This window comes from Bos grunniens, chromosome 10 (genome assembly GCF_055505025.1).
Source record: "Bos grunniens cultivar Pamir isolate PY7600 chromosome 10, Bosgru_T2T1.0, whole genome shotgun sequence".
Classification (NCBI taxonomy): Eukaryota; Metazoa; Chordata; class Mammalia; order Artiodactyla; family Bovidae; genus Bos; species Bos grunniens.
In genome coordinates, this window is record NC_141174.1 from 91,202,630 (window position 1) to 91,215,726 (window position 13,097).

At 50.7% G+C, this 13,097-nt stretch overlaps 1 protein-coding gene across 2 annotated transcripts in view; it reads right to left on the reverse strand.

The window, feature by feature from the left end:
* Positions 1 to 479: 479 nt before the first annotated feature.
* Positions 480 to 13,097, reverse strand: part of THBS4 (thrombospondin 4) — a 53,843-nt gene continuing 41,225 nt past the window's right edge. For both annotated transcript variants that reach the window (XM_086323079.1, XM_086323080.1), the window contains exons 14-22: positions 11,843 to 11,961; positions 10,915 to 10,967; positions 7,857 to 8,050; positions 6,826 to 7,004; positions 5,211 to 5,259; positions 4,917 to 5,113; positions 4,149 to 4,321; positions 1,266 to 1,405; positions 480 to 703 (exon numbers count right to left, since the gene is read on the reverse strand). In XM_086323079.1, the coding sequence (XP_086179205.1) occupies positions 642 to 703; positions 1,266 to 1,405; positions 4,149 to 4,321; positions 4,917 to 5,113; positions 5,211 to 5,259; positions 6,826 to 7,004; positions 7,857 to 8,050; positions 10,915 to 10,967; positions 11,843 to 11,961 (1,166 nt within the window). In that variant the 3' untranslated portion in view covers positions 480 to 641. The remainder of the gene's footprint in view (positions 704 to 1,265; positions 1,406 to 4,148; positions 4,322 to 4,916; positions 5,114 to 5,210; positions 5,260 to 6,825; positions 7,005 to 7,856; positions 8,051 to 10,914; positions 10,968 to 11,842; positions 11,962 to 13,097) is intronic.

The window sequence follows — 13,097 nt, forward strand, 5'->3', positions numbered from 1 at the left end:
GACAGGTAATCTCCATACCAGGTATTCAGAGTATATAGATTGTAGTAAGACGTGGTCCTTTAATTCTCAATTAGCTGACATTCCACTAGGGGGAGCCAAATATATAAAAAAGCACAATTGTTGAAAGTACTGGTAGAGGTCTGGGTGGAAGGCGTGTGGGGTGGAGAGGGTATAAGAAAGAATTGGACAAACGACCCAGGATGGGTCAGGAAAAGTCTTCATAGGAATAATGTCCCTGAGCAGTGTTTCTGAGGTTCCTTACCCCAAATAAGGAGGCTGCTGAGGTGAGGAACTGTCAGGCTTCTCTGTGAAAGAAACAGAAGGTGAGACCTTTGGCCTGAGCCTTCTGACTGATGTACATGGTCAACCTCACGACTGAGGAAGAAAGATCCCCTGGCGATTGTCTGTGGATTCCACAGAGAACAGCAGAGTCCCCGTCAAAGCCTGAGCCACGTGGGAGTGATGTCTGGGTAACATGGTTTTTAGAAATCATCTCTTCTTTATTGCCACATTCATATAAGAAGTTTGGTATATCTGGGTGGGCAAAAAGAAAGCCACACTGAATACAAAGAAAATTGTAGGAAGTTAAAAAACATATGACTTTAGTGTTTGGAAAAGCAGTTACGGATTGCGTCCTCCATTTATTTATCCAGGCGATCAAAATTCTGGGTCTGAAATTCTTGGAAGTCCTCTGGGATGGTGTCTGCAAAGGGGGACAGGCACAGGGGCATTAGGAAGGCTCCCTCCAGCCCTAGTGCATCTCGAGCTGGGAGGCATCCTGTAGGGGTCGCTGTCAGCCCGCCCAACAAGCCCCCAAAGACCCACCCCCCATACTCCCCAACCCCGCAGCCATTTTCTACCTCAGGCAGCTTTGCGAACTGTTGGCTTAAAGCCCAGGAGCGTCATTCACAGGCCAAAAGAAAATGAGCAGGCAGAATGGGTTTTGAGTTTATGATTGTGTTTGAGCTATATGAAAATGAAGGCTGCCTCTCAATTAAATCTGCCTCCATCTCTCGCAGAACCCTATGTCCCAAGCCAAGCAGTTTAATAGTTTAATTCTCTAGGGTTCCATCTCCTCATCTATCAAATAGGAAACGTGAGATCTGCCTTTTGCTTGGATCACAGAGGGACCCTCAGATTTCAGGAATATGTGGCATGACTTTCGGCTTCTGGGAGAGATGTGTGCTATACAATAAGGTGGCATTGTTTGATTTTTTTTTTTTTTTCTAGTAGTAATACTATTCAGTAACAAGAATGTGCATTACCATTGCAGCGATATTTCAGGTTGGACCAAATGATGTTTTCCTGGGAGAAGCAGAACACGCCGAGCCGGCCTCCACGCATGGTGGTGTCTATGGTGACCCCAGAATCAGCCACCAACTCAGAGCCTTCATAAAATCGCACCCTGTGGACAACACAGCCGGAGTGGGTTTCAAACCAAGGTCAGGAGGAACCACCCATCAGGAGACGGGGGTCCTACTTCTTGGCCACCTATGTCTTTGCTCTGTTTCATCTTCCGTTTTTTCTCAGACCTGGGCTGTGCTTCCGGCTGCTCTCTTCCCCTTTCCCTGCTAGACTGGGAGATCCATGAGGTCAGGGACCACCTGTTCACATCTGCCCTTCTTCTGTCCCTCGAAAGGCCTAGATGAGGTTGGGCACTGAGTCCAACTCAATGGGTCCTCACTGATGAATCAGAAAGCACAATACGACCCAGGACCAAGAGGCTTTGTGACTTCACTGTGCAGTGAGTTACCCTGTCCAGACATCATACTTAAAAACCACTGCTCTTTGGGATCCAGGAGCAATGATTTTCCTCGGGAGGAACAGCATTCCCTAAGCAGGATTTTAGAAATGTGGGTGGGGGGCATTTGGGGCTGTAACCATGGCATTTAGTGGCAGAAGGCAGGGATGTTGGGTGGCTTACAAGGCCCTGGAGAGAACAATGAAAACCTGTCCTGCATCCAGACACCTTTGGGGTGCTCCTCCAGACCCCTGGGTAGGAACAGACCCTTGGCCTGTTTCTAGTTATCTGGGCTTAAAACCCAACTCAGGTGTGAATATCAAGTATTTTTGCACTAATATCAACTGATTTTTTTCCAGGGTAAACTGATAAACTGTTGAGTACATTTGACTCTTAAACAACATAGGTTTGCATGGGCACACTAATATGTGGATGTTTTCCCCCCCATAAATACTATTTCACTACATGATCTGCGGGTAGTTGAATCTGCAGATATGAACCACAGATACAGAAGGCCGACCATGGGACTTGAGCATCTGTGGATTTTTGTCCATTGCAGGTCTGGCAACCACCCCCTGAATTGTTCAAGTCAACTGTACTTCACTGTCCTGTTTAAAAATTAAGCTGTTCCCTATTCATCTTATTGGAGTGTGGTTGATTTACAATGTTGTCTTACTTTCTGCTGCATAGCGAAGTAGGTCAGTTATACCTATGTCCACTCTTTTTAGATTCTTTTCCCATAAAGGACATTACAGAGTACTGAGTAGAGTTCCCTGTGCTATACGGTAGGTCCTTATTATCTACTTTATAAACAGTCGTGTGCATATGTCAGGTCTGACCTCCCAATCCATCCTTTTCCCCCCTGGTAACCATAAGGTTGTTTTCTACATCTACTGCTTCTGTTTTGTAACAAAGTTCACTTGTACCCTTTTATTAGACTCCACACCTAAGAGGTATCATACGATATTTGTCCTTCTCTGTAGCTGTTCATTATTTTAGAAATTCACAACACTGCTGGCAATACCGCGTTGTGGCCACAACCCACGAGCTGTAGCAGGACGTCACCTCTGCAGTGATTCTAGGTACACGGGCCAGCAGCAGCCTCACTGTGTGTTCTGCTACGGTTGTGTCCAAGCACTTACACTATTTTGTTATAAATCTTATTTCTCCATTAGGGATCAGATTGATCCTTAACATCATGCAGGTAGGTAATATTTTCTATGACTTCATTTGGGATGGAAGAGGCTGCATTTCAAAATATTTGTTATAAAAAAGGGGGCATGCAGCTTAATACGGTTGAGACTATGACAACCTCCCTCTAGACAGATACCACTTTTGGTGTAAAGTCTCAAAGAAAGACAAAGTATGAATTAGCTTTCATGATTTCCTTTTTTCCACTCGGCAGCTTTCCTGCCCCGGTCAGGAAAATGCAATCAGCACCTCTTCCTGAAGAAGTGCTACATAAGCTGGTGTGGATCGGTAAGCCTGAGGAATGAGAAAGAAAGTACAATGCTGCTGCTGCTGCTGCTAAGTCACTTCAGTCGTGTCCGACTCTGTGCAACCCCATAGACAGCAGCCCACTAGGTTCCTGTCCCTGGGATTCTCCAGGCAAGAATACCAGAGTGGGTTGCCATTTCCTTCTCCAAAGTACATTGACTACATGTCAAAGATGTGGTTCTAAGACATCCTAGCTTCTGAGAATAGGTGTTTGTTTTTTTAAACAGTCCTACAGGGAAATTCCAAGGGCTTCCCTTGTGACTCAGACGGTAAAGAATTTGCCTGCAATGTGGGAGACCCACGTTCAATCCCTGGGTGGGGAAGATTCACTGGGGGAGGGCATGGCAACCCACTCCGGTATTCTTGCCTGGAGAATCCCATGAACAGAGGAGTCCAGTGGGCTACAGTCCAGGGGCTTGCAAAGAGTCGGACTTGACTGAGCAACTAACACTTTCACAGGGAAGTAAGGCAGAACGTGGGCTCACAAGAGGGTCAGTTCATGCCGAGGGCAGTATGTGTCACTGCTATGTCAGGCGCAGGGGAGACCAAGATAAAATGAGACACGGGTGCTGCTCTTGTGGAGTTTTATCAGACTATGAGGGACTCACTGCAGCACGAAATGCTGAGGTAAGTGATGATACAGGGTCCAGAGGGACCACACAGGATGGTGGATGAGGGTCAGTCTTGCCTCACACGGGTCAGAGGGGCAGACTGTTCTGGTGCCCATGCCTCCCCCACAGAAGGTCCTTCTACCCCCCCAGGTGGCCCTACCATCCAGGTGGTCAGTCTGAGCGGGGTGTCCTCCTCCTACCTCTTTTCTGGGAGCCTGAGGTCCTGGCTCGCCCTCGGGAGCTGTCTGCTCAGGGAAGCGAAGGCTCTGAGATGTGGGAGGAGGGGGCGCAGCGCCTACCTGATGTAGCCCACCTGGGGCCGGTGCTGCAGGAACCAGCGGTAGGACACCTTGTCCTTCCAGCCCACGTTCCTGGAGTCCTTCCACAGCAGCCTGACCTGGTCACTGGTGTCCCCCGTGTGCCACAGCGAGTTGCGGAGATGCTCCCCTGGACCTGTCTTGGACTTCACGGCCTGGACAACGACACGAGCAAGGTCTTAGATACACAGACCGCACTTCCTGCATCCCGTATCCCTGGGGAGGTGATGGGGTCGGGATTCATGGGTGCAACCGGCAGCCTTGAATCTGGACACAAGGCGTAAACGCTTCAATGCCATTTCTGCTGTGGTCATCCCCAGCCTTCAGTGATCAGCACTGGCCGGCATTCCACTACCTTGGTCCGTGCTTTCCCTGCTGTCAGCCCCATCGCTCCCCACATTTGGCCAAGGAGGGCTCTGACCTCTGCCTTTCCTCCCAGCAGGAGTGACGGACATGGTTTCCCAGCCCTCCTGTACAAAGTTGGCCACCCGAGGAAACACATTAGTCAGTTTCCAAGGGGACTGTGCTCGAAGATGTACCCCTAAATCTTCCCCACCTCTGGGGTCAGACGTTCTCACCCAGAGGGGAGCATGCAGCTCCTACAAAGAAGCGAAGGCATGGCCCCCTGGATGGGCTGCAGAGTTCCCAGATTTGAGCACAAATGCATCAATTTCTATTAATGAATGCCATATAGGAGAACACAGAATTTAAAAGGAGGGTGAAGGGCCCAGAAGAAAGGGAGACGAGTACCTTGAGCTGAATGCCAGGTTCCGCGACAGCTCGGAATGGGGTGGCCTGCCAGTATGTCTGCTCTGTCTGCTTCCACATGACCACGTAGAAGCTGGAGCTGTCCTGGTAACCAAAGATGAAGCCGGCGTAGTCATCGTCCGTCTGGGTGTTGACGTGGAAGGTCCCTTCGAAGTCAACTCCGTTAAAAGCCGTGTACCCTGTAAAGATCAAAGCAGATGAGAAAAACAGACAAGCCACGCGGGTAGCTGGAAAGAGTGAATTCCACACAAGTGGTGACTGAGGCCCTGGACATACCCACTGCCAGGCCAGGATCGCTGTTCATGGTCTGCACAATCTCCATGCCCTGCAGAGAGAAATGCAGGAGTTAAGATTAACCTCAGAGGGGATGGAATAAGCTCGAGGAAGCTCAGATTCTCGGGCATCACCGGTGAGAAGTCAGTGATGTCTGAGCTCCATGTAAAGATTTCATTATTTGAAGAACTGCCCTACCTTCTTATGTGCTCAAAGAAAACATACACTTTTCAACAAAACAAAACCTCAGTGCTGAGTAGAAACTGTTTTGCTAAAACTGTCACTTGAGTTGATTCAATAGACTCTTAACTAGAGAACATACGCTTTAAAATTCTTTTTTAATTTTTAATTGGAGAATAATTGCTTTACAATATTGTGCTGGTTTCTGCCATGTTGTTGTTCAGTCGCTCAGTCGTGTCCGACTCTTTGCAACCCCATGGACTGCAGCCCGCCACCCTCCTCTGTCCCTGAGATCTTCCAGGCAAGAATACTGGAGTGCTTGCCATTTCCTTCTCCAGGTTTCTGCCATTCAACAACATGAATCAGCTGTAAGTACACATAGGTCCCCTCCCTCCTGAACCTCCCTCCCACCCCTCTGGGCTGCGGAACATGGGGTTAGGCTGTGTTATACAGCAGTGCCCCCCAGCCATCTATTCTGCATATGGTAATATACATGTCTCAGCGCTGCTCTCTCAGTTTGTCCCCTCTTCTCCCTCCCTCGTGTCCATAGTCTGTTCTCTATGTCTGTGTCTCTACTCCTGCCCTGCAAATAGGTTCACCAGTAACCATTTTTCTAGCCACAAAAAGGAACAAATTTGAGTCAGCTGAACTGAGGTGGATGAACCTAGAGCCTGTTATTCAGAGTGAAGTAAGTCAGAAAGAGAAAAACGAATGTCGTATATTAATGCATGCTGCTGCTGCTAAGTTGCTTCAGTCATGTCCAACTCTGTGTGACCCCATAGACAGCAGCCCAACATACATATGCTTTTAATGAATGTGGCCTGCTGGGTGACGCTGGAAAGTCTACTAAGCCTCTCTGTGCCTGCCTTCTTTAGTTCCACAAGGAGGCGAACGCACAGGGGCACCTGCTGCAGAGACTGGGAGCATGGGTCTAGGGAGACTGCCTAGGCCCCAAATCCAGCAGTCTCAGCTGCTTACCTGCCGTTTTACCATGAGGAATCATTCAAGCTTTGTAAGACTCGAGCTCAACATCTGTAAAATGAGGCTAATTAAAGCACTCCTTCAACAGGACTGTTGTGGGGAATAAATGTGAGGTGGGAAAGTGCCTGGCTCACAGTCGGCACCCTCTAACCCACTTCTCTCAGAAGGGCCTGTGTTGGGGGGAGGAACTGGGAGACTGGGATTGACACCTACACACTAGTGATACTGTGTATGAAACGGATAACTAGTGAGAACCTACTCAGGGAACTCTACTCAGACCTGAATGGGAAGGAGGGCCAAAGGGAGGGGATATGTGTATGTCTAGGTGATCCACTTTGCTGTACAGCAGAAACTAACACAACATTATAAAGCAATTATACTCCAATAAAAATTAGTTTTAAAAAAAAGCCTGTGTTGAGAGGCAAAGCTGAGCCATCGCCAGCCCCATGGCACTCACCTGGTTCAGGACCACCCAGTTGGGGTCGATCTGGGCATCCCCTTCAGGGTCCAGGACCACGGTCTGATAGGCCCTGAAGTCGGTCAGGGTGACCTCTGCGTTCTCTGGGCACACGTCTATCCGATCAATGACCTGGTCCTGGTCAAAGTCTGCCTCACAGATGTCTCCCACTCCGTCGCCTGAGGGAATGGAGGAGGGGAGCTGGGTAATGCCCACCACCCCCATGCCACCCCCTCTGTGACAGGAGCCAAAGAGAGCCCAGCGCCAGGGCTAGGTCTTCAGCCTGCGTGGAGAGAGAAGTCCTGGAGTCAGCTGTGGCTGAGCCAGGCCTGGGCTCCTGGTGGTGGGTGGCTGAACCCCACTGCAGGTGGTCAGAAGGACTTGCCAGCAGCAGCGTGAGGGTAACTGTTCAAAGCTGACCTGACAAGAAACCCTGGGTGTCCTCTAGGATCGCACCTCAACGACGGGTGGATCTTAAGTCTGACCTTACGTAAGCAAATGTCTGCAGTACTTTCTGGACTATGACATAAAGAGCAGGGAAATTATGGCCATCAGACACTCTCTCAGAATAATTTACAGTGACCCTTAGGCTGAATCTAGCCCAAAGTGTCTTTTGTCCAGCTAACAGGATGGTATTAGTATCAAGACGTGAGTTTGCGTATGCGGCATGGGCACGCTTACCGTGCTCACAACTCTGCCATCTCATTTCTGGCCCTGTGCACACCTGTCCCCTGCAGGCATCGGAGCCTGTGAACCCCACCCCCGCCTGTGCTGCCCTGGCCTCCTCTCCCTCCTGCTCCCGCTGGGACACTGGTGAAAGGGGTGGGCAGGCCCCAAGGGGGAGCGTGTGGTTGCTTCCCTGCCCCATGTGGTCTCAGACCAGGGCTGTGCCCGCCTCTGACAGCTGGAGATGCGTGGCTCCCAGGGCTCTCCTGTCCACACAAGCTGTGGCTGCTCGGAGGAGCTGGACCCTGACAGAGGTGGGCCGCCGTAAGCCTGGCTGAGGGGAGCCCTGGGCCGAGCCCGCTTACTGTTGCTGTCCTCCTGGGCGGGGTTGGGGACGAGCCGGCAGTTGTCCGGGCCAGGGGGTACCAAGTCTGGGATGCCATCGTTGTCGTCATCATCGTCACACTCGTCACCAATGCCATCCTTGTCTGTGTCCAGCTGGGCACTGTTGATGACGGTGGGGCAGTTGTCTGTGCTGTCCTGGTGCCCGTCTCCGTCGCTGTGGGAGAAGGGAGGGAGGGGCTACGTCACAGCTCAGCAGGGGACACGAGGAGCCCAGTTCTTAGGAGGAGGGGTTTGGGTTTGGGGTCTTAACCAGGCTTGGTCTTTTATCAAGCTTCCCTGGTGGCTCAGACAGTAAAGAATCTGCCCGCAATGCAAGAAACCCAGGTTTGCTCCCTGGGTTGGGAAGATCCCCTGGAGGGCATGGCAACCCACTCCAGTACTCTTGCCTGGAGGATTCCATGGACAGAGGAGCCTGGCAGGCTGCAGTCCTTGGGGTCGCAGAGTCAGACACGACTGAGCAACTTTCACAGGTCCTGAGATAAGGCTGCCTTATGGGCCTCAGAGACCATTTCCTACTTTCCCGACCTGTTGCAACAAGTAGATCTTTTCTATTCAAAATAAGGGTCAATTTCTGTGATTCCGTGACCAAATGCTCCTTTCAGTCCCTGGTATGACTACGATCCCTGCAGAGACTCTGGGAGTGGAACAGAGGGACGGGCAGGGCACCAAAGTGCTGGCTGAGAGCCCTGGCTCAGCTGTGCACGTGGCCCCAACACGACACTTGGCATCCCCCTCTGGGCCATGCGGACAGTAACAGCCCACCTTGCAGGCTTGAAGACTGAAGGCTGATTAGAATAGTGCATATTACATTTTTTCCATGAAAAACCACTTCCAGGGGCCTAGCCCTTGGGAGGCCCTGTGGAGTTTCCTTTTCTAATACTCTTCACCATGCCTGGCCAGTAGACCCGAGAAGCATCAGCTGTGAGTGCACAAGAAGTGGACTTCAACATACTCCTCAGTCTCTGAGTCTCAATTTCCTTCCAGGCCTGATGGCCACCAGGGGAAGAGTGTGCCCTGTCCCCAAGCTTCCCTGAGTGGACAGTGGCCTCCTATGACTACTCGGGATTACAGCAGATATTCCTTTCACCAGTTCTACGCATGGCCCATCCTGGGCCAGCAACTACCCCCACAATGGGATGGGAAAAGGAGGCCAGGGACCAGTGCACGCCCTCTAGGCCAGGCTTCCCAGATGGGACCCAGGGAAAGTCAGGTCGGCTCGAACAGCGCGATTCCTGGGCCTGTGGCAGGGCTGTTTTCCAAAACATAAGCCTGAGCTACTGCCGTCAGCAGCCATGCCATATAGCCCCGAACGTTTTTATGCAAAACCAAGCAGTTTCTGTCCTCAAGTCTGTGGGAATTAAAATGTAGCAAATGAGTCATTTATTTTAGGCAACTTCTAGAGGCTGGTGGGACAGGATATTTTAGAAAGCACTCAGATGGCAATCAGAGTGCAGGATGACCTGCAACAGGGAACATTCGTGATGCTCATCACTGAGGGAAGTTGTCAGGGTACCAGTCCCACCTTCCACTCAACAACAGAGATATCCTGTGTCAGCCTGTCACGGACTCGCCTCTCCTCATGGTGTGGGAACAAAAATACCTCACTTACCATTTTCTGCAGGTCACCCAGGGGCCAGTACTGTGCCGGGAGCTTTACCCACATTATCTTTCATTTGCACCATCACTTTTAAGATGCATGTAATTATCTCTACTTTGCAGATGAAGAAATTGAGACAGACTGATAAGTATGCTGACGTTCACTTAGCCAGCATGTACTCTGCAGCAAGGACATGGAGCACGTGGATGGAGATGGGGCTTGACAGGATCTATCCTTGAGCAAGGCTGGGCTTCAGAGCTGCTGGCTGTAGGGCAGCCTCTAAGGAGAAGTTGAGGAGGGAAGCTACCTTGTTCCTTTTGCCTTTCAGACCCTTTCCCTCCCTCATCCCTGTCCTGCTCCCCCTATGATTCCCTATGGAGATGACAGGGTCCAGAGTCTCGGACCGCAGGTGCCTCTAGCAGAGCTGCCCATGTCTACGTTTTTGATGTTCTTATAGCATCAGATCCAGCTCTTTGTCCTAACATAGGCCTCCATCCATGTGGGATGAGAAGGGCTGACAGCATTCATTTGCATAGAACAATTCCACCCAAGAAGACTGAATGAAACGATTCCAGAGACAATGAAATCACAAAGATCTCTCAGCAAGCTGGCAGCTCTCTATTTGGGGCTGATGGTGAAGCTTCCCTGAGCTGAAAGAACACACAATAGCAAAAGAGCTAATATCCATGTAACAGAAACTGTGATATGTACTTTCCATAAACTAGCTCAACCTTCACAACAGTCCTAAGAGCTACATTCCAGTTTTAGCCCCATTTTACAGATGAGGAAATGGAGGCACAGAGAGATGGGCAGCTGATGTGTAAGGTTGCTGCTGCTGCTGCTAAGTCGCTTCAGCCGTGTCCAACTCTGTGCGACCCCATAGACGGCAGCCTACCAGGCTCCCCCGTCCCTGGGATTCTCCAGGCAAGAACACTGGAGTGGGTTGCCATTTCCTTCTCCAATGCGTGAAAGTGAAAAGTGAAAGTGAAATTGCTCAGTCGTGTCCGACTCTTAGCCGACCCCATGGACTGTAGCCCACCAGGCTCCTCCATCCATGGGATTTTCCAGGCAAGAGTACTGGAGTGGGGTGCCATTGCCTTAGCTGATGTGTTAAGTGGAGAACTGGGATTTACATCCAGGTGTGTTGCTCCAGAGCCCATCTCTAACAAGGGATGCCACACAGCCTCTCCTGTGATGGAGTCTCAGTTGCTCGAGTGCCTCGTGGCCCACCCATGTGGAGATACAGTCAACTCCCCCATCCACAGAGGTGCAGTGACCCTGACCAAAGACAGCCATTGTTCCTCTAGCAACTCAATCTACCCAGAGAGCCCCCAAAGCATGGTAGCAGCAGAAAGCTCTGAGAGAGAAAACTCCCTCTGGATTTTTCATCTGGTCCTATGCAGTTGGGAGACATGCCATACCTGTCCTGATTGGTGTCACAGGAGTCCCCAACCAGATCATTATCCACGTCAGACTGCAAAGGGAACAGAACGTGTTATTTATCCCTAGGCCTGCACAGAACGTTCCGGAGAAGGCAGGCCTGGCCCATCATCACTGGATCTCAGGAATTATTTCTTTGAAATTGGGGTGGTGCAAGCTGCAAAAGGACAACACCATATTGGTGTAGGCACAATGCTGAATTTTCAAAAAAGCCTTCCAAAATATCAAGCTCCAAGGACGGGCTGCCTACACACCAGATGAGCTGACTGGAGAAGGGCGCCGGGGCAGTGTGGGGGCAGGTGCAGACGCGGCCCTCCGGCACAGGTCGGAAGGGGGCCAACCACAGACACGAGGATGAAGCAAGCAGGTTTTGCTTTGCTTCTGTATTTTGGAGCGGAGCCAGAACAGGAGTGAGTCAGAGGGCAACAATGACGACCCCTTCCCAGGGCTTTCAAAATATGTGACACATCACATCCAAGGATCCAGACAGGAAGGAGGAGAGAGAAGAGAAACTGCACATCGCTGATTGAACCTAATCTGAAATGTCCATACACAGGGGTTTGGGGATGAAAGGGACATGAGGCTCCCCATAGTTAATTTCCGTTACATTTTCCTTTCAGCAGGAAAAAAAAAAAAACTTGTTCTGGGCATCCTTAGATTCCTAGGACTGACATCAGAGGGACTCTACAGCCTGTGAGATGAGTCAGAGGGCCCCAGATGTCCTGCAGTGTCCCTCTCATCACCTCCAGTCCTACGTATACAACATTATCACCTCTGCTGTTAGGAGGAAGGGAGCAGCAGCAAACGGGGCTGGTGGGCTCTGCTGGGTTCTTCCAGATGCTGGTCTTAAAGTGCATCTTTGCACGGGGCGCTCAGCCTGGGGTTCGGCTTCCCTTGGGTCCTACTAACCTGGTTTGGGTTGCTGACCTCAGGACAGCTGTCACAGGCATCCCCCACACCGTCACCGTCTCTGTCTTCTTGGTCACTATTGGGAACTTTCTGGCAGTTGTCCAGGATGTTTTTTATTCCTTCAAGAGAGGAATGCTTCCCTGAGTCAGGCGAATGTCACAGAAAGGTCTGGAGCACAGACTTTCAGGAGTTGTAGTGATTAGGCCAGCACGCGGGGAGTGGCATCCGCCCAGGCCATCCTCGGGGAGCACTACCCCTTCCAGCAGTTATCTGCTGTGTGTGCGTGCTCAGTCATGTCCAACTCTCTGTGACCCCTGGACTGTAGCCCCGCCAGGCTCCTCTGTCCATGGGATTTTCCAGGCAAGAACACTGGAGTCAGTAGCCATTCCCTTCTCCAGGGGTGCAGTTATCTTGAGGTAACATCAAAGGATGAATTCTGGGAGGCTCAAAAACGAACAGTGACTTGTGGCATTTATCCAGCGAGTTAGAATCTGTCCAAGGTGTTGAGGGCTATCACTGTGACCAGATGAGGCGGCAAGAGGGCCAAGCCTGGGGAGGGAGGAGCTCGTGGGTCTGTTACTACCAGGGCCCCAGGGTTTGGGCGGTGGTGGGCTGGAGCCAGGCCCTTCACACCATTTCTCCCCAGCTTCCTGTTCAATTGTGTCATCTCCTCTTGGTACCTTGGAACCAGGGATGGTGGGAGTGGTATTTATATCATGGAAATGCAAATGCTACAACTCAGGGCCTTTTCTGTTCATTTTGCTGAGCTGGTTTACCAGCTGTCCGGCTTATAGAAGGTAAGGTTGCATTTTAGAGAGGTGTGAATTTTCTGGAGTAGGGTGTTGGTGGGTATAGTGTATTTCTAAAAGGATATTCCTTCAAGGTCCTATAAAGTGATATGTTTTTCAGAAATGATCAGATCCAGCCTATACTTTGATGACAATCATCTGTGTTTTATGGGAGCTATACAGAAACAAATGTCCTTCCTTATGGCCTGCAGAGCTCTAGAATTGTTCTCCAGGGGTACTACTCACACAGACCAAAGTATGAGGCCCTTCAGTGGACCCTGGAGCTGGCTGGTACAGCCACCTGCCTGATGGCCCTTTCCACTCTCTGGGAAAAGACCTGATTCTCTGCATGAGGAGCCTGACCTGGGGCTGCAGTGCTTGATCCTGCTCTGCCCCTCTCCCTCAATCTTCCACTTCTAGGGCTCTTATGCTTGAGAAGGACGGTGGGAGGGAGGAAGCTGTAGTCT